The 25,000-nt window shown below is 45.8% G+C and overlaps 1 protein-coding gene across 8 annotated transcripts in view; it reads left to right on the plus strand.

Annotated features, from left to right (window-relative positions):
• The window catches only part of pitpnm2 (phosphatidylinositol transfer protein, membrane-associated 2), a 78,093-nt gene that overhangs the window by 1,847 nt on the left and 51,246 nt on the right, over positions 1-25,000 (plus strand). For 5 of the 8 annotated variants that reach the window (XM_073915270.1, XM_073915273.1, XM_073915275.1 and 2 more), the window contains exon 2: positions 22,640-22,766. In XM_073915270.1, the coding sequence (XP_073771371.1) occupies positions 22,689-22,766 (78 nt within the window). In that variant the 5' untranslated portion in view covers positions 22,640-22,688. Of the gene's footprint in view, positions 1-9,589; positions 9,761-22,639; positions 22,767-25,000 lie in introns of those variants that run through there. The other 3 variants (XM_073915271.1, XM_073915276.1, XM_073915278.1) reach the window with 1 other exon arrangement.

The raw sequence follows: 25,000 nt of genomic DNA on the forward strand, positions 1-25,000 counted from the left end.
ATGTAAATATAGTGTATGACTTTTGCATATTTGATTGTGTTTACTAATGCAGGATTACTTCTTAACTCTGAGTTTTGAGCAGACAGACTCCAGTGTTGCCTGATTTAGCTGATTTTACAGGCCAAAAGCTGTCCAAAACCCACCCAAACGCACAGAAACAGCCAAAATATTAGATAAATGCATCCTTTCAGGCTAAGTCCCTTAATCAGGGGTCGCCACAGTGGAATGAACCACCAACTATTCCAGCTTATGTTTACACATGCAGCAGATACCCTTACAGCTGCAACCCAGTACTGGGAAACACCCATACACACTCATTCTCACACACACACACACACACACACACACACACACACCCATACACTAGTGTCAGTGTAGTTGATCAGTTCCCATATAGCGCATGTGTTTGGACTGTGGAGCACCTGGAGGAAACCCACACCAACAGTCAGATTGATGCATCTTCCCTTCACCTCCTCCTGCGGGTGGGCCCAGGCGGTTTGCACTATGTCTCTAACTGAATGGAGTAGGAGCACACAGTGAGTCTTGTTGAATTAGCTGCGTATAACATTTACTTTCCAAGTTTTGTCAACCCGCCAATGCCATCTTTACCCACACAATTAAATTCAACACCCAATCTGGCAACACTGGCAGACTCTGATCAGCCTCTTAAAGGTGCAGTAACCAATCTTTGAAAACAACAACACCGTAGGGGGCGTGTCTAGTAACTAAAGCAAACACACCAGAAAGGGGTGTGGCCTTGTTGGTCTGTAGACGTGTTGTTTGTGATGTTCAGAGGTTAATATTTGGCGTAATTAGGTTGCAGGATTTTGAGTCAGTTTGCTGTGTGTTCTGGATGCTGGAGTGTGTTCGTGTTCAGTTGTATTATGACTGTTAGCACTGTTGGTTTGCATATGTGCTGGTCTCTGGATGTGCAGGTGACTTTAATCATCATCATCATCTTCATCATGGTCATGGTCCGGGTCTGTGTTGGCTCTGCAGTGATGAACTTTGCTCTTCATCTGTCAGATGCTGCTTGAGTTGATCAATTCTCTGAGATCACTAACCTGGTTCAGGATCAGAAGCTCTCGCAGCTGCTCACACTGCAGGAGTTTCTGCTGGAAGCTGTTGACTTATTTATTTATTTATTCTTTTATTCACTGGGTTAATATTTAAAATCTAAATCAAAGCTTTTACACCTATAACAGCTCGCTCACTTCACTTATTACAGTTTCAGTAAAGTGTGTGTGTGTGTGTGTGTGTGTGTGTGTGTGTGTGTGTGTGTGTTTAATCTGTCTGTCTATTAGAGCTGTGTAATATATCGAGACATTATAATATACTGTGATAACAGTAGATGGAGTATGGGTGTCAGAGAGCTGGGATTAATCCTATATATATCCTACATGTCCAGCATTTGTGTTCTGCATTGGCTGTTATCTTGATTTGACCAATCAGAAAAAGGCCATACTATCTTAAATAAATACAGTCTAGTGTGTGTGTGTGTGTATAGATGTGTGTGTGTGTGTGTGTATGTATAGATGTGTGTGTGTGTGTGTGTGTGTATGTATAGATGTGTGTGTGTGTGTATGTATAGATGTGTGTGTGTGTGTGTGTGTGTGTATGTATAGATGTGTGTGTGTGTGTGTGTATGTATAGATGTGTGTGTCAGATGACTGAGCTCCTCCAGCAGTGCAGTGTAGAGAGTATCTGCTGTTGTTCTGCTGATGGTTCTCCTGAAGCTGCTGTCGGGCTCTCTGCATCTCCTCGTCTGCAGGCTCAGAGCTCCTCTCCATCTGATTAAGCTCCAGCATGATTGGGTTTGTGTTTAATGAATGCTGTTATGAAGCAGAGGAGTGAGTGAGTCACGGTATTGATCATCTGCAGCGCATGCAGGACCAACACACACACACACACACACACACACGCACACACACTTCTACTCATGACTTCTCCGTATGTGTGTGTGTTTTATATGTACAGTACACACACACACACACACACACACACATGTGGACGTCAGTTCTTCACTGCTGGTGCTGTATCTGAGCTGTGTTTACTGCTGATCTCCCACCGTTGACTTCATCACTGCTCTATATTCTCTCAGAATGTCTTGAGTTTCACTTCCTGCATATTAATGAGGGCTTTAGGAGAAGCAGCAGGTCTGTGCAGAGCGAGCGGGCGAGCACACATGCTTTATAGTGAAGCAGTGCATTTACTGACACCTGTGTGTGTGCTGATTCTCTCCTGTGTTAGTGTCAGAGACCCTGTGATGATGAACGTGCTCACACACACACACACACACACACACACACACACACACTCTGCGTTCAGCTGTGAAGGTGTTCAGGTTCATCTGTCGAGCACTGGATCATCTGAAGGGGGATGATTATAGCCGACCCGTCACTGAAGTCTTGAAGCTGCTGTGGTGTTGAACATGAACATGTTGATGGACTTTAGTCATGTGACAGCTCGTGTGGAGGTTACGGCAGAGTAAAGCCTTCAGTGCTGATGACCCTGTCAGCCTGTGTCCTGCTGATCATCATCATCATCATCATCATCTCTCTACCTTCAGTTTGGGCGTCTTCTAAATGATCATTACATTAGTTTTATTGAGCTATGTGTAGTGCACATCATGGTTCCCTCTGTCGTCTGCGCTGGGATTAAACAGATGCATTGTTGTGCTGCAGGCAGAAATGATCTACATCTGACCAATCAGACGAGCTCGCTGCCTCTTTATCCTCTTGTATTTGATGAACAGGTGAGCATTGTGATCCAAAGCTGTTTGAGTTTCTGCAGAATGCTGAGGAAACAGCACGTCTGAGTGTTACTATCGTCAGTGTCTGCTTTATTCTCCAGGAGTCTTCTGGACATCTTCTGCTGTTCAACAGAGGAAAGAGACTCCGACTGCAGGACAGGAAATGAGGAGGAGATGATCAGCTTGAAGAGAACATAATACACCAGAGTGTGTGTGTGTGTGTGTGTGTGTGTGTGTGTGTGTGATGTACTGGGTTTAGACTTGTCATTATTTGGTAATGGCTTGTGTAAATGTGGTTTGGATATTGTTTCTGTTGTTTTAGTATCATTTAAGTGTTTTCTGATGATGATGATGATGATGATTTATTGTAAATCAGTCAGTCTATGTGTTGATCTTCAGGAAGAATGGCCAGTGTGTTTGTATTGGCTAATGAGAATAGAAATAAAGGACAAAGACTAGCTTGTATACACTCACCGGCCACTTTATTAGGTACACCTGTCCAGCTGCTCGGTAACACTAGTTTTGTAATCAGCCAATCACAGGGCAGCAGCTCACTGCATTTAGGCATGTAGACATGGTCAAGAGGATCTGCTGCAGTTCAGAGTGAGCATCAGAATGGGGAAGAAAGGGGATTTAAGAGACTTTGATCGTGGCATGGTTGTTGCTGCCAGACGGGCTGCTCTGAGTATTTCAGAAACTGCTGATCTACTGGGATTTTCACGCACAACCATCTCTAGGCTTTACAGAGAATAAAGAGGAAATATCCAGTGAGCGGCAGTTCTGTGGGCGCAAATGCCTTGTTGATGAGGCCAGAGGTCAGAGGAGAATGGCCAGACTGGTTCCAGCTGATAGAAAGGCAACAGTAACTCAAATAAGCACTCGCTACAACCGAGCTCTGCAGAAGAGCATCTCTGAACACACAACACGTCCAACCTTGAGGCGGATGGGCTACAGCAGCAGAAGAGCACACCGGGTGACGCTCCTGTCAGCTAAGAACAGGAAACTGAGGCTACAATTCACACAGACTCACCAAAACTGGACAATAGAAGATTGGAGAAACGTTGCTGCTCTGATGAGTCTCCATTTCTGCTGTCGGATGCTCGGGTCAGAATTTGGCCTCAACAACATGAAAGCATGGATCATCCTGCCTTGTATCAGCGGTTCAGGCTGGTGGTGGTGGTGTAATGGTGTGGGGGAGATTTTCTTTGGGTCCATTAGTACCAATTGAGCATCAACGCCACAGCCTACCTGAGTATTGCTGCTGACCATGTCCATCCCTTTATGAGCACAGTGTCTCCATCTTCTGATGGCTACTTCCAGCAGGATAACGCAGCATGTCATAAAGCTCAATCATCTCAGACTGGTGAACATGACGATGAGTTCACTGAACTCAAATGGCCTCCACAGTCACCAGAGCTCAATCCAATAGAGCAGCTTTGGGATGTGGTGGAACGGGAGATTGGCATCATGGATGTGCAGCCGACAAATCTGCAGCAACTGTGTGATGCTATCATGACAATATGGAGCAAAATCTCTGAGCAATATGTCCAGTAGCTTGCTGAATCTTTGACATGAAGGATTAAAGCAGTTCTGAAGGCAAAAAGCGGTCCAACCCAGCACTAGTAAAGGTGTACCTAATAAAGTGGCCGCTGAATGTACGATACTGCTGCTCTCTGTTCAGTCTGTGTGCAGCTTTTTAAAAACTGCTTTAGATAGAAGCGTCTGCTAAATGTGTGTGTGTGTGTGTGTGTGTACAGTATAATTAGCGTAACTGTAGGATGATGTGATGCTGAAACGGAGCCGTTCGACCCACTGCATGCCAGACACTGTATATCTGCAGCATTAATAAATCAGCTGTGTGTGTGTGTGTGTGTGTGTGTGTGTGTGTGTGTGTGTGTGTGTGTGTGTGTGTGTGTGTGTGTGTGTGTGTGTGTGTGTGTGTGTGTGTGTGTGTGTGTGTGTGTGTGTGTGTGTGTGTGTGTGTTTGGACTCTCCTGCCAGTGGTCCAGAAATACCCTGCCGCCGGAAGTGTGTTGGTGTTGGCAGGAGAGTCGTGTGGGTTTCTGGTTTATATAACTCACAAAACTTACAAATAGCCACCGATTCTGAAGAGTGTGTGTGTGTGTGTGTGTGTCATCTCTGTTTTCATCTCTAACTCTATTATGGTTTCATTAATTGATGAAAATAGTTGAGCATCAGCGAGTAACAGAAGGGAATGTTCTGATTATTACTCTACATTATTCCTGTTTTAATCATTCAGTTTAATAAATGTCTGGAGTGAGTCCTGCATTCATTCATTCATCTTTCCGGCTTACTCTCTTTATTAATCTGGGGTCGCCACAGTGGAATGAACCACCCACTATTCCAGCATGTTTTACACAGTGGATGCCCTTCCAGTTGCAACCCAACACTGGGAAACACCCATACACACACACTCATACACTACGGCCAGTGTAGTTGATCAGTTCCCCTATAGCGCATGTGTTTGGACTGTGGGGGAAACCGACGCCAACACGGGGAGAACATGCAAACTCCACACAGAAACACCAACTGACCCAGCCGAGACTCAAACCAGAGACCTTCTTGCTCTGAGGTGACAGTGCTAACCACTGCGCCACCGTGCCGCCCAAGTTAACTGAGTACCTGTCGGAAGGAGTAACCAGCACCTGTAAGTGGCTCCTGCAGGTCAGTGTTGCGCACAGCTCTGGTGTTCCAGCACTGTATACAGCTCCTGGACACACAGAGGGCCGTGATGATGAAGCTCAGCAGGTTTGCTGGAGTAAATGAAGAGTGTTTCCACAGCTGACCTCGTCCTCAATTCACAAACTCTGGAGCTGCTGACCACTCTAAACCTCCTCATCTTCTGGAGGTGTACAAGTGTGTGTGTGTGTGTGTGTCCCACTTACAGTTGTACAGCGAGTGCTGCAGTACCCCTCTCCACCACCCGCAGCGCTGTCATTAATGAGTGCATCAGGAGACGCCGCTGCTCTTAAAGTGACAGTAGCCTCATTATGTCCGGGATAGACTCTGCTCTCTCAGAGGTCAACAGCTGAGTTTGACCATGTGTGAATCCCTTCAGCTGATCTCCAGGTGTGGCGGGAGCACTTTAGCTTAGCTTAGCATAGATCATTGAGTCGGATTAGACCGTTAGCATATGGTTATAAACCGATCAGAGTTTGGATGATTCTCCTGTATTGAGCTGGACTCTTCAGTAGTTTGGTCGTGTTCTGAGAGCTTTAGTGTGCTTCTTCAGTAAGTGTACTGTCACACCATGACTACAGCAGAGTGATGATGATGACACAGCGCTGGCGCACGCTGACCACCAGTTTCAGCTGCACTGCATTGCTTTGATTTGTCCACTGATGACCCTGATGGTCTGCTGTGATTGGTCCATCTGCTGGTGACCCAGTCTGCTCTTATTGGTCCACTGATGACCCAGTCTGCTCTTATTGGTCCACTGATGGCCCAGTCTCCTCTTATTGGTCCACTGATGGCCAAGTTTGCTTTTATTGGTGCAAATGATGACCTGTTGTACTCTTATTGGTCTGATGATGACCCGGTCTGCTCTGATTGGTCACTGATGCTCTCCATGGTGGTTCTGCACTCCTCCTGCTCTGAGTGTTTCTGGACTCTTGAATGTGATTATGGATCATTGATTGATTTTCCCCTGAGGTGATGCAGGACTGAGCAGCAGACAGCATGAGGAGTGCTGCACTCACACATCTGCACGTCTGTGTGTGTGTGTGTGTGTGTGTGTGTGTGTGTATATGTGTGTGTGTGTCAGACACTGTGTGTCTGTCTTTGTGCAAGCGTGTGTGTAATGTGTATTGGTCTGCGGTTCCCTGAAGTTCCTCTCTCTCTGTCTCAGTGTGTGTGTGTGTGTGTGTGTGTGTGTGTGTGTGTGTGTGTGATTTGCATTATATTGAGATGTTGTCAGATTTGCATGGGTTATCCAGCAGATATTTGCATGGCAAAGTAACGCGACTGAACTCCTGCAGATGTGTTCAGTGTTCATCATCACTCACTCTCCTTCAGCTGAGTCCCTTTATTCATCAGGGGTCGCCACAGCAGAATGAACCGACAACTATTCCAGCATATGATTTACACAGTGGATGCCCTTCCAGCTGCAACCCAGTACTGGAAAACACCCATACACACTCATTCACACACACACACACACTCTCATACACTATACTGCACTACAGCCAGTTTAGTTAATCCCCTATAGTGTGTGTGTGTGTGTGTGTGTGTGTGTGTGTGTGTGTGTCAGTCAGTGTTCTGCAGCTGTAGTCTGTGTGCTCTTCTAAATTCCTGTAAAAGCAGCACTAACAACAGCTGTGTGTGTGTGTTTGTCTCTCTCTCTCTGTGTGTGTGTGTGTGTGTGTGTGTGTGTGCGTGCGAGCTCTGACTGATTTATTACAGTAATTGAACTTAAGCAGCGCCTCCACAAATACACTGGTCCTCATCACGCTGACTGTGTGTGTGTGTGTGTGTGTGTGTGTGTGTGTGTGTGTGTGTGTGTGTGTGTTCAGAGACTATATGTGAGAGTGGCTGTGTGTGTGTGTTCAAGCTCTGTGATTTGTGTGTGTTTCTGGAGTCTGTGTGTGTGTGTGTGTGTGTGTGTGTGTGTGTGTGTGTTCTGAGCCTGTGTGTGTGTGTGGATGTGTGGATGTGTATGTGCATGCACGTCTCCGTGTGTGTGTGTGTGTGTGTGTGTGTGTGTGTGTGTATGTGTGTGTATGTGCATGCATGTCTCCATGTGTGTGTGTGTAATTTGGTGCTAGCCAGCAGGTGTATGTGTGTGTGTTCAGAGTGAGTGTGTGTGTTTTAAGAGTTTATGTGCATGTTCTGAGCCTGTGTGTGTTGTGTATTGGATTAAGTGTGTGTGTGTGTGTGTGTTCTGTCAGCAGGATGGACACACCAGAGCTCCTCTAATCAATTAAACTGAACGCTGCAGTTTCTGGCCGTGTGTGTTGGAGGAGCTGCTGACAGATGAGTGTGTGTGTGTGTGTGCGCGTGTGTGTGTGCTGTCGGCAGGTCTCTGGAAGGATGTGAAATGTCAAACATACACAGACATATTTCCTGTTTTTCGACATCACTCTTATAGTAGAGCTGTGTGTGTGTGTGTGTGTGTGTGTGTGTGTGTGTGTGTGTGTGTGTTTGCTCGTCACCGTCCGCATCATTTCCTGAACACACACTCTGTAACATTTCTGTAAAACACACACACACACACACACACACAGATCAGTGATGCGTGTCTGTGTTGAGGCTCAGGTAAAGTCAAAGCGCTGAACAGTGGAGCTCAGAGAGTGTGTGACACTTGATCATGTGATGCTCAGACGAGACCCTCAGAAGACTCCAGAGTCTGACACGTCCCCTGAGCAGCGCTCGAGTCTGCATTCTCCATCTTTGAGCTGCCGTCAATAATAAAGTCCTGAAATAAAGTGTTAAACCTGTTTCAGTAGTCCAGCTCTCTCTCCTCCTGCCCTCACACACACACACACACACACACACACACACACACTGCTGGTGTTTCAGATGTGTGTGTTGTTCTGCAGCTCTTCAGAGGGGTTATTCTCAGGAGACAGATGTCCACATGCAGTGTGTTCAGCTGTGGATGTGTGCAGATCTTCAGCTGGACTGACCTCCAGACGTGTTCACAGCCTGACGCTGCTTTAATCTACAACAAGCCTTAACACACCTCCTCTCTAGACCAGCACACACACACACACACACACACACTCATACACTACGGCCAGTGTAGTTGATCAGTTCCCCTATAGCGCATGTGTTTGAACTATGGAGGAAACCCACGCCAACACGGGGAGAACATGCAAACTCCACACAGAAACGCCAGCATGTGAAGATTGCAGATGTGTTTGAGTCTGAGCTCGTCATCACACACACTCGCTGAGGAATGTCAAACTGACGTGGTTAAAACAATGATGAAGCGCTCATGGACCTGAACACGCCTTCAGTGACGCTCTTCATTCTGACTGATATCGTCACGCCGGTTTCTCCACACCGACCACATTCCCACACACAGCTGAAGATTTCACCACCCCTGCTGAACGCTGCACTCTGATTGGCTGATGCTCACGCTCAGCTGTTTGGTTATTGTCAGATAAAGACACAGCTAAAGTAGTTCCGGCAGGTTTAGTGTGGCTCCATATCCCTCCACTGAATGATGAGAGTTATTCCAGCTACAGCAGTCAGAATCACAGCAGAACACACACACACACGTGTTCCAGAACCATGCTGATAGTGGCAATAACACTGCTACTACTAATAATAGTAACAATCAGATATGATGATGATGATGATGATGATGAATGTCATTATTATTAATAACAATACTATTTTTATAAGAATTGATTTACTAGTAGTAGTAATAATATTAATCATTATTTTATTATTATTTCTGTTATTAGAATTATATTATTAATGTAATAATATTTATTGTTGTTATTATATATATATATATATGTGTGGAGTATATAACACATGCAAATACATATCAGAGTGAAAATATGATCAATATGAACAGTCTTGGCCAATTGAATTACTCTCCGCTACCAATGAGAGTGTAGATGCTGTTGTGTGTGTGTGTGTGTGTGTGTGTGTGTGTTCAGAGACTCCTCCCGCTGCTTTATTCTCCTCATTAATCAACGCTCTGCTCCTCCATTGATGCTTTGTAATGTTGAAGTCGACCCAGCAGCTGTCAATCACTCATAAGCAGCCAATGGCAGCCTTAGGGGGGCGGGGCTACGAGAGCTGCGCTTTCATCACTCCCGCCCCAACCAGTCACAGAGCAGCCTTTAGCATTTCCATGGCAACAGAGCTTACAGGACTGAGGCAGAGGAAAGGGCTGTGCTGGAGGAGCAGATGAAGAGCGACGGCTTCATTTCTGGAGGAGCTGAGCTGAGCTGAGGAGGATCACCGTCAGGCAGCGTGAGGAATGAGGTGTGCACAGCTCAAGGCATGGGCTAGAGGAGCGCCAGCATACAGGTGTGTGTGTGTGTGTGTGTGTGCGTGTGTGCGTGAGAGAGAGAGATTCTGGAGCAGCGCTGCCTCAGTAAGATGGAGGAGAAGAAGAAGCGGTTAGCGGTGATGTCAGCGTCACACACACACACACACACACACACACACACTGCCAGCGTCTGCTTCTGCTTCTGTTGCTCCATACACACACACACACACACAAGCCTGTTCTCACACACACATACACACAAGCCTGTACAAACACACTTGCATGCACACACATCCACACACACACACACATGCAAGCATTTCTAAACACACCCACACACGCAGACACAGACACACATAAACATGCACACCTGTCCACACACACACACACACACTTAAACACATACTTGCATACACAAACCTGTCCAAACCAACACACACAAACTTGAAGACTGACAGACGCTCAAGTTTGTCTAAACACACACACACACACACACACACAACCAAACACAAACTGATCTCAAGGCGTGATTCACATCAGCTTTGTGTGTCTGTGTGTGTGTGTGTGTGTGTGTGTGTGTGTGTGTGTGTGTGTGTGTGTGTGTGTGTGTGTGTGTGTTTCTGGCAGCTTCAGTCAGTGATGAGTTCTGCTTCTAACAGGAGTTTTAGACAGGTGTGTGTGTGTGTATGTGTGTGTCATTGTGGAGGAGGTATGCCTCAGCTCTTGTGTGTGTGTGTGTGTGTGTGTGTGTGTGTGTGTGTGTGTGTGTGTGTGTGTGTGTGTGTGTGTGTGTGTGTGTGTGTGTTCAGTCAGTGGTGTGTCCAGTGTCCTCCACAGCCTGATCAGCAGATCCGCCTTCAGTGGGCGTGGCTGTGCTCAGACCCCTGCTGTCCTGCTCCTTCATCCTCAGCCATGAGCAGCTCTCTCTCCTTCATCATCCTCATCTTCAACTCTTCCACAGATGCTCAATTGGGTTTAGGTCAGGACTCTGACTAGGCCACTTTAAAGCATTGATGTTTGTGTCTGCTAACCAGGTCTTGACCTCTTCTGCTGAGTGTTTCGTGTGCTCGTGGTGTTGACATGTCCGCCGGTGTCAGGGCCGGGTTCCTCTGCCTGAGGGTTGATCTGCTTCTGCTTCTGCTTCTTCATGGTGAGCAGTTCTCTGTTTCACCGGCTGGAAAACACCCCAAACCATCGGGTTCCCACCAGCGTGGTGTTCTGCGGGGTGAAGACTTCTCCTGTTTACACCATATGAAGGCTCCAGCAGTGTGGAGAAACATTTCAGTTTGAGTTTCCTCTGACTATGACGGAGCAGCAGACGTCTCCTGTGTCCTGATCAGCATTACTGCGGCCCACAGTCATCAGGACGCTCTGAGTCAGGTGTGGGATGATAACCGGTGGGCAACACGGTGGCGCAGTGGGTAGCACATTCCCCTCACAGCAAGAAGGTCTCTGGTTTGAGTCTCGGCTGGGTCAGTTGGTGTTTCTGTGTGGAGTTTGCATGTTCTCCTCGTGTTGGTGTGGGTTTCCTCCGGGTGCTCCGGTTTCCCCCACAGTCCAAACACATGAACTGATCAACTACACTGACTGTAGTGTATGAGTGTGTGTGTGTGTGTGTGTGAGAGAATGAGTGTGTATGGGTGTTTCCCAGTAGTGGGTTGCAGCTGGAAGGGCATCCGATGTGTAAAACATATGCTGGAATCGTTGGCGGTTCATTCCGCTGTGGCAACACCTGATGAATAAAGGGACTCAAAAGAAGACGAATGAATGAATGAATGCATGAATGATGATTGTTTCAAGGTTTTTCGCGGTTTGGTAAAGTCAAGGTTTTAGAACCGTCAGAGTTTTGTGTTGAACTGTTCCTGAGGTATGTGCAAGCTTCAGTTTAGTTTGTTTCATCATTCTTTGGTTTAGTTGTTCGGGCAGAAAAGGAGCCTCTACATTAAAAGCTGCTGGTCCGAAATATTTCAAATGTTTCCTAAAATAAAGATGTTGTGTTCATGGACATCATCCCAGACATGAAAAACACTGATCTGAGTGATCACAGGAATAATCACCTCACCGGCATATCTTTATCCAGAGTATCACACCGGCAGCAGAGGCGGCTCTAGTTTAAATGGCACTCTGGGCGAATCACCCTATACGGATGCCCTTCCAGCTGCAACCCCGTACTGGCCAATATAGCGCCCAGTATTATTATTAATATACAATTATTATTCTAAATTTACAGAAATCAATCCTACATGGAACTGGACAACAATGTAAAGGACGCAACTGCAGTGAAGTGCAAAGATCAGCGTCATCAATATGAATGAGAGTTCTGTAGAATATAGAAATGCACATGCTGAATGGAAATATCTGTCGAGTTTGACCTGACTCATGGCTGAGTCGCACACGTAGAGTTCTGCTGATGTTCAGCCCATCATTAGTTCTGTTTATTTACTTGAGTAAATGTGTGTACATCTATATTAATTCAGTTTTTAAATACTTTGAGCAATATTATCGACTAATATGGAAATATTGATATGATTTATTAATAATACAGTGTGTGCAGTAATGTTTTCTGTCTTTTAGTTCATATATTATATGAGAGACTTGCTTAGTTCACCAAATAAAGAGGATCTAGTTGGATTTGCATTTTAAACATTAAATAAAAGTTAAAAAGCTGTTATTCTTTATTTATTATTCTGTTATTATCTTTATGTATTTTAAGGTTTTAGTTATGAAACTCCCAAAATCATTCCTCATAAATCGGCAGGTTTTTAGCAAAGTTCTCTGCAGAAATGGCAAAGCGCGTGTGCAGATTGAGTCTGGCCCTGCTCCCTGACTCATGATGCCTCTTCTCTGCTTCGTGGCCAGGCTTAGTCAAAATAAGATGGTCCTTTAGACTGTGCTTTTATAGACTCGCAGATGTTACCGATGTGACTGTAAACAGCCGGTATTGACACCGGGAGCAGAGCAGCGTGTGGTGAGGCGTGCAGGAATGGTTTTCTGTGTGCATGCGTCAGTTTGATTTCGCCAGCGTTGTTTCGGGTGCTCATCGCTGCATGTGAACGGCCCCTGACGTCTTTATTCTGGGTTGATTTATACGTCTGCATGCGTATGCTACACCTCTCACAAAATGTCACTTCACAATGACGCGTAGTGCAAGCTCTGTGATTGGTTGGCTTGGTATCGCTGATGAGCGTGGGCGGGGTGAGAGCCGCACGAGCCCGATACAGCGAGTGTTTACAATAGTGGAGTCCAGTGAAGGAGCTCCAGATGGACACTGATGTTCTGTGTTTACCTCATGGTTAAAGTTGTTTCTTGTCCGCCGGTTCCTGCCTCAAAATGAGGAGTTTGAGCCACTTGTACATCCAGGAAGCGTTCAGAACAAACAAAACACCAGCGGAGAAACTCGACACAGAGGAGCACAAACACCTGCCTGCATAAAGTAAACAGCATCTCCAAGCTTTTACTGGGGCTCAGTTTTTCTCCCCGTCACCGTCTCCACATGCTGCCCCCCAGCAAGATGCCACAGGGGCAATCGCCCATATTGCCCATGCCTAAACCTGCCACTGACCGCCAGAACCTAATACCAGCCCATGCCTAGTCTTGGTGCTGACCCGTGGGTGTTTCCTGGCGTCTCTCGTGATCAGCACAGTGTTCCGGCTGCTCTAGAGCAGTGGTTCCCAAAGTGGGGGTCAGGACCTCCTGGGGGGGTCGTCTGTATTAAAGCATCAGAGTGAGCGTCCAGCACATCTGTGTGTTCATGAGCACCTCTGAGGAATGTGGATAAAGGTTCATTCCTCCACACGGAGGCTCTAATAGATCATCTCCTCATCTACTGGGAGAGACGAACACACACACACACACACACACACACACACACACACACACACACACGCTGGATCAACTAAAGCTGCTTTAATCAGAACAGAATCTGCCAGCAATTTGAGTCATTTCAGGCCTGACTGTACATACTGTACTGAAAACAGGTTAACAGGTGCGTGTGAGTGTGTGTGTGTGTGTGTGCGTGCGTGCGTTTGTGTAAATACAATAGAGTGTGTTTTTACAGTGTTATTGTGACAGCCCTGAAGCAGTGACTGCTGATGGAGATCCTGCTCCCTCTCGTGTGTGTGTGTGTGTGTGTGTGTGTGTGTGGCATGCAGACGGACCGGTTTCATTGGGAGTGAAAGTGTCACCCGTGCTGCTGTCAGAGGAACCGGTCGGCCGGTGTGTGTGTGTGTGTGTGTGTGTGTGTGTTGTCATGCAGCAGACGTCATTGTGCTGATATTGAGAGTGTGTCCTCCTCCAACACTCTCTCGTGTTGTTTTGTCACAGCTGTCAGTGCATATGTCCACATTCACAGCTCTACTCTCCTCCAGCAGACTCCAGATTTGAGCTCATTCTGGAGTAGATGAGGATGATGAAGATGATGATGGTGATGATGATGAAGATGATGGTGATGATGATGATGATGATGATGATGATGATGGTGATGATAATGATGATGATGATGAAGATGATGATGATGATGGTGATAATGAAGATGATGAAGATTATGATGATGGTGATGATGATGAAGATGATGATGGTGATGATGATGATGGTGATGATAATGGTGATGATGATGATGATGAAGATGACGATGATGATGATGGTGATAATGAAGATGATGAAGATTATGATGATGGTGATGATGATGATGGTGATGATGATGATGATGGTGATGATGATGGTGATGATGATGGTGATAATGAAGATGATGATGGTGATAATGAAGATGATGAAGATTATGATGATGGTGATGATGATGAAGATGGTGATGATGATGATGATGATGGTGATGATGATGATGATGATGATGGTGATGATGATGAAGATGATGATGGTGATGATGATGATAATGAAGATGCTGATGGTGATGATGATGAAGATGAAGATGATTTAGATGATGATGATGGTGATGATGATGAAGATGAAGATGATTTAGATGATGATGATGGTGATGAAGATGAAGATGATTTAGATGATGATGATGGTGATGATGATGATGGTGATGATGAAGATGATGAAGATGATGAAGATGATTTAGATGATTTAGATGATGGTGATGATGAAGATGATTTAGATGATGATGATGATGATGAAGATGAATTAGATGATGATGGTGATGGTGATGAAGATGATTTAGATGATGATGGTGATGATAATGATAATGATGATGATGGTGATGATGATGATGATGAAGATGATTTAGATGATGATGAAGATGATGATGGTGATGATTTAGATGATGGTGATGATGATGATGATGGTGATGATGGTGATGATGAAGATGATGAAGATGATTTAGATGATGATGATGATGGTGATGATGAAGATGATTTAGATGATGATGATGATGATGAAGATGATTTAGATGATGATGAAGATGATGATGGTGATGATTTAGATGATGGTGATGATGATGATGATGGTGATGATGGTGATGATGAAGATGATTTAGATGATGATGATGATGGTGATGATGAAGATGATTTAGATGATGATGATGGTGATGAAGATGATTTAGATGATGATGGTGATGATAATGGTGATGATGATGATGATGATGATGATGAAGATGATGATTTAGATGATGATGATGTTAATGATGATAATGGTGATGATGCTGATTGAGGGTGCTTTCACACCTCTGAATCGATTCAGTTGTTCCGAAACAGAGATTAAAATTGTTACATTGTTGCTCTTTGCTCTTGGAGCGGTTCGCTTTCAGACTGCAAAGTTTCTAATCGGACCAAAAGAGCTAAAACAAGTCACGTGTGAGTAAACTCTCCTCACATTGGTCAGTGTCAGGTTTTATTTTGCAGCGTCCCGCTCAGCTGTCAGGAGAGGTGGTGGTTTGGTGGTGATTGACAGGGTGCGCGCGTGACGTGTCTGAGGAGAGACACGGTGGGGAGGGGTGAGAAGGGTGCGCGACCATGCCTATTTGAGGACCGGGAGAGAGACGCGAGATTACCGGGAGATCATCACTCGTTTGCGAGCATCCGGAGACTCGCGAAACTTCCCGCCCTACTCATAATTCTCTCTTTATATAGCCGTAAGCCTATTACATATCCATAACACACTGTGATATAACCGCGCTCGGATCGGATCGCTTTCTCACTGCAATCGAACCGCTCCAGGGTTCGTTTCAATCGAGCCGAGACCACCTCACTCAAGCGATCTCGGAGCGATTACTTTGGCGCGGAACAGAGCGGGATTGCCCTGTTCACATATGCCAATCGAACCGCGCTAACTGGGCAAACGAGACACGTTCCCAAACAAAAGTGTAGGTGTGAAAGCACCCTTAGATGAAGATGGTGATGATGAAGATGATGATGGTGATGAAGATGATGATGGTGATGAAGATGATGATGATGATGAAGATGATTTAGATGATGATGATGATGATGGTGGTGATGATGCTGATTTAGATGATGATGGTGATGATGATGAAGATGGTGATGATGATGATGATGGTGGTGATGATGCTGATTTAGATGATGATGGTGATGATGATGATGATGGTGATGATGATGATGATGAAGATGATGGTGATGAAGATGAAGATGATGATGGTGATGATGGTCTGTCAGGGTGTTTCCTCCTCCTGTAAGAGCTGAAGTGTTGTTGATGAGTGAGCTGAACACAGATCAGCACAGGAGATCTTCACATATTTACATGTTGAGCAGATATGCTCCATCATAAACCACACGGAGGAGGAGGAGGAGGAGGAGGAGGAGGAGGAGGACTCGATCAGCTGGTGTGTGTCAGACATGGCCCCTCACTCCTGCTCATATATAACATCACATTAATCCTAATATGGTGGTGATCATCAATAATGCAGTGTTGAGCAGATCACAGGTGTGTGTGTGTAGTCATTCCAGTGTGTGTGTATTGCTCAGGTGTGTTCAGTGTTGATCAGGGAACAGATCTAATGGTGATCATGTTATTGGGGTTTGATTGTGTAGTCCAGCTTCGCCTCAATAATCTGTATGGTAGCTTCTTACTGCTGAACTGCAGCGAGTGTTCATCAAGAACAGAAGCTGAGGAGACATTAGCCTACTCCAACATTTAATCTCACTGATCTGTAAATATGGAGAAATGAAGCGCTCACATTCCCCAGAGCCAACAGCAAACTCCCCTCACCTGTCTGGAAACACGCGGAGCTCCACTGAGGGAGACGTCCAGCTGCTGACACAGACACCAGAGGAATGATCAGACATGTACAGGACGCTGGCAGACCAACACGGCTGGAGCATGTCGGGCGTTATACTGCACTGTTGATCCAGATTCAGTGTCATTAGCAGGACTCTCAGTGGTTCAGCAGGACGCTCCTCACAGGTCGCTGCTGGTTGATGTATTTCCTCATGCTGGGCGACTCTTCCTGCAGATGAGCTGTTGTGTTTGTTCAGTGTCTGCCACTGAAATCACAGTGTTCCCACATTAGCGATGTCCTGCTCTTCTCTGATGTGGAGACGTCATCATCACACTCGCCCGCTCTGCCCTGTCTGTCTCCATCAGGGGCGTTCCACATAGTTCGGCTGACCTATTTCTGACTGGGCAGAATGAAAGTGGGCTCACTCTATTGGCCATCAGACTGACACACACACACACACACACACACACACACACACACACACACGCGTTTGCTCTGAGCCGGGGAAATTGAATAACACATATTTCATATGGCAGCCTCTCACGATTGGCTAATCACAATCATTAAAATCACAATTGTGTTTCGATTAATCCCACAGCCCTGCTGTTCTGCAGTGTGTGTGTGTGTGTGTGTGTGAGTGTGTGTGTGTGTGAGTGTGTGTTTTCAAGAGTTCACCCTCAGCTGATGATTGATTATAAAGCGTGTTCATCATGCTGTCCCGGGAGAGAGCCCTGAGCTCATAAGATCCTTGAGCCCAGGGCTCCCTCCTGTTTAAAGGACGAGAGGGGAGTTTGAGCTGTGGTAGATCTGGAGAACTCCCCTGCTGTAGTAGCTGATGAACAGATAGTGATCGCTCTTAAGAGAGAACTACTGACTAGCAGCATGTCTGTGCTGATGTGGATTAGTCAGTTAACTTAAGCTGCATGTTTTTGGCCGGTGAGAGGAAACTGGGGGAAACACATGTGAGCACGGGGAGAACGTGTAAACTCAGCACAGAAATGTCGGCTGGCCTGGTAAAGACTAGAACCAGTGACGTTCTTGCTGTGAAGCAACAGTGATAACCACTGGGCCACCGTGCCACCCATCTAGGAAAGGAGGAGGAGGAGCAGGGGTGGAAGAGGGATTCTTCAAAACCAAGATGGCTGTGATGTGGAGCTGAGGGTGTTTATAGTGGATTAGGAATCGTCTGATTGGTCAATCATGAATTGGATAATGCAGGACCGACTGTGATCAATCATAATCACCTGATCCTCTCCACATTACATCATCAATAAACTACACTTCAGTATGAACAGCTTGTGTGTGTGTGTGTGTTTTTGAGAATGGCCAGGTCATCTCTCTGTGTGTGTGTGTGTGTGTGTGTCTTTAGTATGATCAGATCAGGTGTGTGTGTGTGTGTGTGTGTGTGTGTATGTTCAGTGTTCTGCTATGTTGTAGCTCTTCAGATCTGCTGTAATAGTGCCGAACGCTTTCCTTTCCCCTGCGGCTGCATCACACTGCAGCCCTCTCTCTGTCTCTGTGTGTGTGTGTGTGTGTGTGTGTGTGTGTGTGTGTGTGTGACGTCAGTGTGTGCTGTATGGGCTATTTATAGAGTGTGTGCTGCTGCTGCTGTTTTTAGCGCTCTCAGCTGTTGCTGCTAACATGGACCCTGTGTGGAGCTCTGAGATGGGCGCTGTGTGTGTGTGTGTGTGTGTGTGCTTATATTTGCTTGCATGTGTAAGGCAAATATTCTGATATCTTTGACAATTCAAAACATGAGCTGAAAACAGAGACTGGTGACTTTACAACCCACCAGGGAGGAATGCGGGAAAAACCAGTTCCTGCTGCATTTGCATCTGAGTCTGCTTCATCCCCCCAACTCACACATATGGTCATTTCAATGTTTAAATGTTCTAGAATTAACCAAACTGACTTTAACTATCATGTTTGATATCATTTGAAATGTCTCAGTGCGATTGGTACAATGGTCTCATTCTCTCAGAAATAGACATAATCAGAACAATAAATATATAACTTCAGGCATCTTTTGATCCACTGTGAGGGGTGTGACACCAAGTGTGAATGCCTTTTGTTATACATTCACACCCCCTTCCTTGAGGGAATTCTTGGATTATTTAAGGTAAGGACTAAGAAAAGCTCAGGGCGATTCTGCCTAACCAGATCAGCCCATAACATGGGGTCTGCCCCATGTTATGTATATTTCAAAGTCAGGAATGCATCTTTTTCATCTTGGATTTATCTTTGATAATTTGATGTTTTGTATTGATCATTTATGAATTGACTGATTGAATTGGCATAATACATTTACCTGACTAATAAATTGTAATGTTTGACCATATTTTGCTCACTCTGTAATTATTAATTCAAGTAGATTACGCTGTATCCTTGTTTCCGCACGTCTTGCGTCAGGTCAGTAGACGGACTAAAATCCAATTGAGATGGAGCATTGGCACACTAATTGTGTTTTAGCGATCCGGCTGACTCTTGATATTGATTCATGTGTACTTAGGTGGAAAGGGCGATAACTTCCGTCTAGGTCAACAAGGTGTTGCACGACTAACCTAGATTGGGTACCCGACCTTTGTTTGAAGGTAATATTATTCTAAATTAAGTTCATATGGGAAACCATGGGCTTGGTGAAAACCAAAGTTACTATAGAGTCCAGTAGTCGGGTACATTTATATTAATGCCCTAACCTCTAATTAGAAATGATGATTGTCTTAACTCAAAGGTGTACATCTAAGCGGGACTAACTAAAGTATTTTAGAACGAGCGCGCTGGTAGCGGCCATCTAAAGTATTAGTCAATTTACCTCTGTTTAATATTCAAGACTGACCGGAGTGTGACCGTGAGGGACGCCTTCGGCCGAGGCGATTTCTCTGAGCGACATGAGCACCCGAATGAACGGATGTAATAGTTACTAGTGAAGACAAACGGTTCAAACATTTATCTAAATTACATATTGATATAATCTTCTTAATGTTTTATGATTGGAGTCAGATAAAACGAGGATAAATACATTAATATTCTAAACCACATACTAAAATTGGAGTCAGATATGAGTTAAGTTTAATATAAATCAACATTGTGCACTGGAAAGACCGAACATGCAGTGAACCTTCATCCACCATTGGATACCGTCATTGGACCAACTGGGTGGACCTTACACATGCATGTGTGGGTGAGTGTGTGTGTGTGTGTGTGTGTGTGTGTGTGTGTGTGTGTGTGTGTGTGTGTGTGTGTGCATATATTTGCTTGCATGCATGTGTGGGTGAGTGTGTGTGTGTGTGTGTGTGTGTGTGTGCGCGCTCACTGGAGAGCTCCTCAGGTGCTGAAGGTCAGATCGAGCTCTGTGATTGGCTGCGTGGATATGATTGGAGGACAGCAGTGCAGTCACAGTGTTCATGAATGACCAGAACACAGGAAGCCTGTGTGTGTGTATGTGTGTGTGTATGTGCGTGCGTGCGTGCGTGTGTGTGTGCATGCATGCTTGTGCGTGACTGCACTGCTGGACCAATCAAAACCCTCAGCTGAATGTGTGCGGGTGTCTCGGGTCAGTGTGCTGTAGTTGCTGACGCTCTCCTGCTGCTGTTGATTATCTGCCCGTTTCATTCATTAATTATTTATTTTTTAATATTTATAATTTAATTAGGATTTGTATTATTTATGGGCGGCGCGGTGGCTCAGTGGTGTCACACTGTGTCCTCACAACACTCAGGTCTCTGGTTTGAGTCTCGGCTGGCTCAGTTGGTGTTTCTGTGTGGAGTTTGCATGTTCTCCCCGTGTTGGCGTGGGTTTCCTCCGGGTGCTCCGGTGTCCCCCACAGTCCAAACACATGTGCTATAAGGGAACTGATCAACTACACTGGCCGTAGTGTATGAGTGAGTGTGTGAGAATGAGTGTGTATGGGTGTTTCCCAGTACTGGGTTGCAGCTTGAAGGGCACACACTGTGTAAAACATGCCAGAATAGTTGGCGGTTCATTCCGCTGTGGCGACCCCTGGTTAATAAAGGGACTCAGCTGAAGGAGAGTGAGTGAGTGTGTTATATTTCTTCCAGATGTGTATTCTCCATATATCTGAGCTGTGCTGGTTTACTATATCAGCTCATGTTGTTGTTTCTGATGTTGTGTGTTGTGCTTCGGCTGTTTGATTTCACTCGTATTGTCCGTTCCCGCTCATCACGCAGACCTCCAGTGCAGTGTCCGACTGCTCCTGCTCCTGCTGTCAGCCCTCAGCTCCTCCTCATGTGATCAGTGTGGCCTACATGGCTGATGTGATGGCGGCTGGTCTTCAGGTTTGCAGCAGGATGTTCTGGTTGTGTAGATGTGCTCGTGTACATGTGTTCATGCTTGATTGATGATCTCTGCAGTGTGTAGGGAACATGAGCAGACTTTACTTCCTAAACACTGAAACATTTCTGCAGAGGACTGGAGGATCACAGGGTTATAGAGAGCAGTGGTGGTCAAACTGTGGTGCATGTGGCAGTAGTGCTGCGTGGAGGAATCATATATGTCATATGTAGACGCAGCATATATTTAAATACATGATCAAGCATGATTTTTATATGAACATGATGACATAAAGCCCATTTCCAGGTGCTGGTAAACCCGGAGATTTCCTCTTTTTTTACCTTTTCAGAACATTTCCAATCTTATAAGCACCTTTTAATTGAAGTGTTCTTGATGTTAGGAGCTGATCTGCCTGGTTTTTGCACTGTACAGAGCTGCAGCTGCTTTACTGGACCCACTACACCACTGTATCTCAGCACTGCTCATCATGGTGCTACTTGCAAACACAGCTTTTATCAGAGGTGCTGCTTGATGAACAGCGTTTGTTATAGAGCACAGGTGTCAAACTCAGTTCCTGGAGGGCCGCAGCTCTGCACAGTTTAGTTCAACCCTAATTAAACACACCTGATCAAACTAATCGAGTCCTTCAGGTTTGTTTGTAACCTACAGGTAAGTGTGTTGGAGCAGGGGTGAAACTAAACTGTGCAGGGCTGCGGCCCTCCAGGAACTGAGTTTGACACCCATTATAGAGCATAAGCGCTCGCAGCTCCTGCCTCAGTGTGTGTGTTGGGTCGTTCCCATCACTCGGGCTGGTTCTGAGTCTTGATTTGGCCTCGTCTCTCTCTGTGTTTCAGCACGTGATGATTGATCTGCTTCTGAATGCTCATAACTCATCAGCACTGTTCAGACGGACTCTCCTCTCTCCTCTGGGGATGTTGGTGCTGATTCTGCTGCATTGACTTGCATTATAGTGTGTTTATGGTGTTTAGTGATGCTGTTTCTGCTGTTGGGAACAGATTAAATGTGTAATTTTACAGATCAATAACAGGAAATGAGTGTAATGAAGAACGAGATCAACCACATCCACTATTGAACTCATGTTTCTCTCCTGTTTCCTATAAAATCTCTCTCTCTCTGTCTCTCTCTCTCTCTCTCTCTCTCTCTCTCTCTCTCTCTCTCTCTCTCTCTCTCTCTCTCTCTCTCTCTCTCTCTCTCTCTCTCTCTCTCTCTCTCATTTATAGAGTTGACATAATAAGTAACACACATATATAATTAAAACAATACACACAATAAACTGTAGTAGTAAATATATTTATATCTCTATATATATAATATTCTCTCTCTCTCTCTTTAAGCTTTTTAATGTGTGCTGTTGATGATAATGTGTGTGTATTCTGCTTCAGTCGTATATTCAGGTGTGTGTGTGTGTGTGTGTGTGCAGGTGTGAGAGATGAACTGGAGCTGAGCGGCGGAGTGTGTGTTCAGTCATCATGCTGATTAAAGAGTACCGCATCCCGATGCCCCTGAGTGTGGAGGAGTACCGCATCGCCCAGCTCTACATGATCCAGGTCAGACACACACACACACACACACACGCACACACACACACACACACACACACACTGCACTACTCACAAGCTCACCTTTATTTTAGTTTAGTTTTCCTTCATTTCATTTATGTTTTAATTTATTTCATCTTATTTTTCTTTATTTTCTTTTATTTCTGTGTTTGATGGTGTTTATTGTAGATCATTGTTATAAATACATTACTGATTGTGTTTTTGCTTTTCTTGTATTTATTTCTACAGTTTTTCTCTTTATTTTATGTCATTATTGGTCATTTATTTCCCTCAGGATCCTGCCTCCTGTTATTTCTGCTCATTTCAGTCATATTTCTGGCTCTGTGTTCTCCTCGTCTCCAGCATTCACTGTTGTCTATCCTCATCTCCAGTGTGTGTGTGCGCTGAGAGTCTGCGTGTGTGTCTTCAGTCCTGACGTCTGTTGTACAGTGCTTCTAGTGTGACTGCAGTGCGGTGTGTGTGTGTGTGTATGCGTGCATGCGTGTGTGTGTGTGTGTGTGTGTTATCAGAGATCCTCCTGAATGACTGTGACGGGTGTTGAATACGGTGATCTGCTGTGTTCACATGCTGTCTGTGGAGGAACAGCTCCCTGAGTCTGAGGATGATGAGGATGAAGAGTAACAGCAGATCTCACATGCTGGGTGTTTGGGTGACGCCGCGAGAGCAGAGAGATGACGCTCTCAAGCTGTAGTGTGCTGAAGACCTACACACGCACGCACGCACGCACGCACGCACACACACACACACACACACACACACACACACACTGCTCTACTGTACTGGAGTGAGTCTCTGAGGGATTGTGCTGCTAAAGCAGGAGCTCCTCACATCAGCTGACACACACACACACACACGCACAAACACACACACACACACACACACACACTAGAGCTGCACAATTAAGCGAAAAAAGATGGCGATCTCGATTCGACCCCCTAGACCAGGGATGTCAAAGTCCATTCCTGGAGGCCGCAGCTCTGCACAGTTTAGTTCAACCCTAATTAAACACACCTGATCAAACTAACTGAGTCCTTCAGGCTTGTTTGTAACCTGCAGGTAAGTGTGTTGGAGCAGGGGTGGAACTAAACTGTGCAGAGCTGCGGCCCTCCAGGAATTGAGTTTGACAGCCCTGCCCTAGACGATCTTAATCCAGCATTTCTGTGATTCTGCCAATCATATTTTCAAGTTCAGGAGAGAAGCGAAGGCGGCTACACGAGTCTGTTCATTGTTTCACACACGTTGCTCAGCGACATGGACACCTCCAACCACATGTTTCAGAAAAACTAAACCTCATATTCAGCTTTAATCTACCTCTGCAGCATCGGGAGAGAATCCTGATCTTTATTTTCAGCAGAAAAATCACCATTCTCATTTTAGCCAGACTCGTGCAGCTCTAACACACACACACACACACACACACACACACACACACACACTGACAAACACTGACAAACACTCTGATGCACACACACACTGTTCCATTATGTCCCCCTGTTTCGTTCTCTCCCTGTCCACTCTATTCCTCCAGCTCTCTCTGTTCCGCTGTTCCTCTCTGTTCCTCTGTCCGCTCTGTTCCCCCATATCGTTCTGTTCACCTGTTTGCTCTGTTTCCTTGTCCAATCTGTTCCTTGCTCCTGTTCTGTTTCCCTGTCCATCCTTTTCCCCTGTCTATGTTGTTTCCTACTTCCACTCTATTCCCCCATCTCGTTTTGTTACCTTGTTCTGCTCTGTTCCTCCGTCTAACTGTTCCCCTATTTGCTCTGTTCCCCCGTCTAATTCTTTTCCCCTGTCCGTCCGCTCTGTTACCCCGTCCGCTCTGTTCCCCGTCCGCTCTGTTTCCCCGTCTGCTCTGTTTCCCCGTCTGCTCTGTTTCCCCGTCTGCTCTGTTTCCCCGTCCGCTCTGTTCCCCGTCCGCTCTGTTTCCCGTCCGCTCTGTTTCCCCGTCCGCTCTGTTTCCCTGTTCACTCTGTTCCCCCGTCCGCTCTGTTCCCCTGTCCGCTCTGTTCCCCCTTATTATTGTTCCCCTGTCCGCTCTGTTTCCCCATCCGCTCTGTTTCCCCGTCCGCTCTGTTTCCCCGTCCGCTCTGTTTCCCCGTCCGCTCTGTTTCCCCGTCCGCTCTGTTTCCCTGTCCGCTCTGTTTCCCTGTCCGCTCTGTTTCCCCTTCCGCTCTGTTCCCCCGTCCGATCTGTTCCCGCGTCCGCTCTGTTTCCCCGTCCGCTCT

The sequence above is a fragment of the Danio rerio genome, chromosome 10, assembly GCF_049306965.1.
Source record: "Danio rerio strain Tuebingen ecotype United States chromosome 10, GRCz12tu, whole genome shotgun sequence".
NCBI classification, from domain to species: domain Eukaryota; kingdom Metazoa; phylum Chordata; class Actinopteri; order Cypriniformes; family Danionidae; genus Danio; species Danio rerio.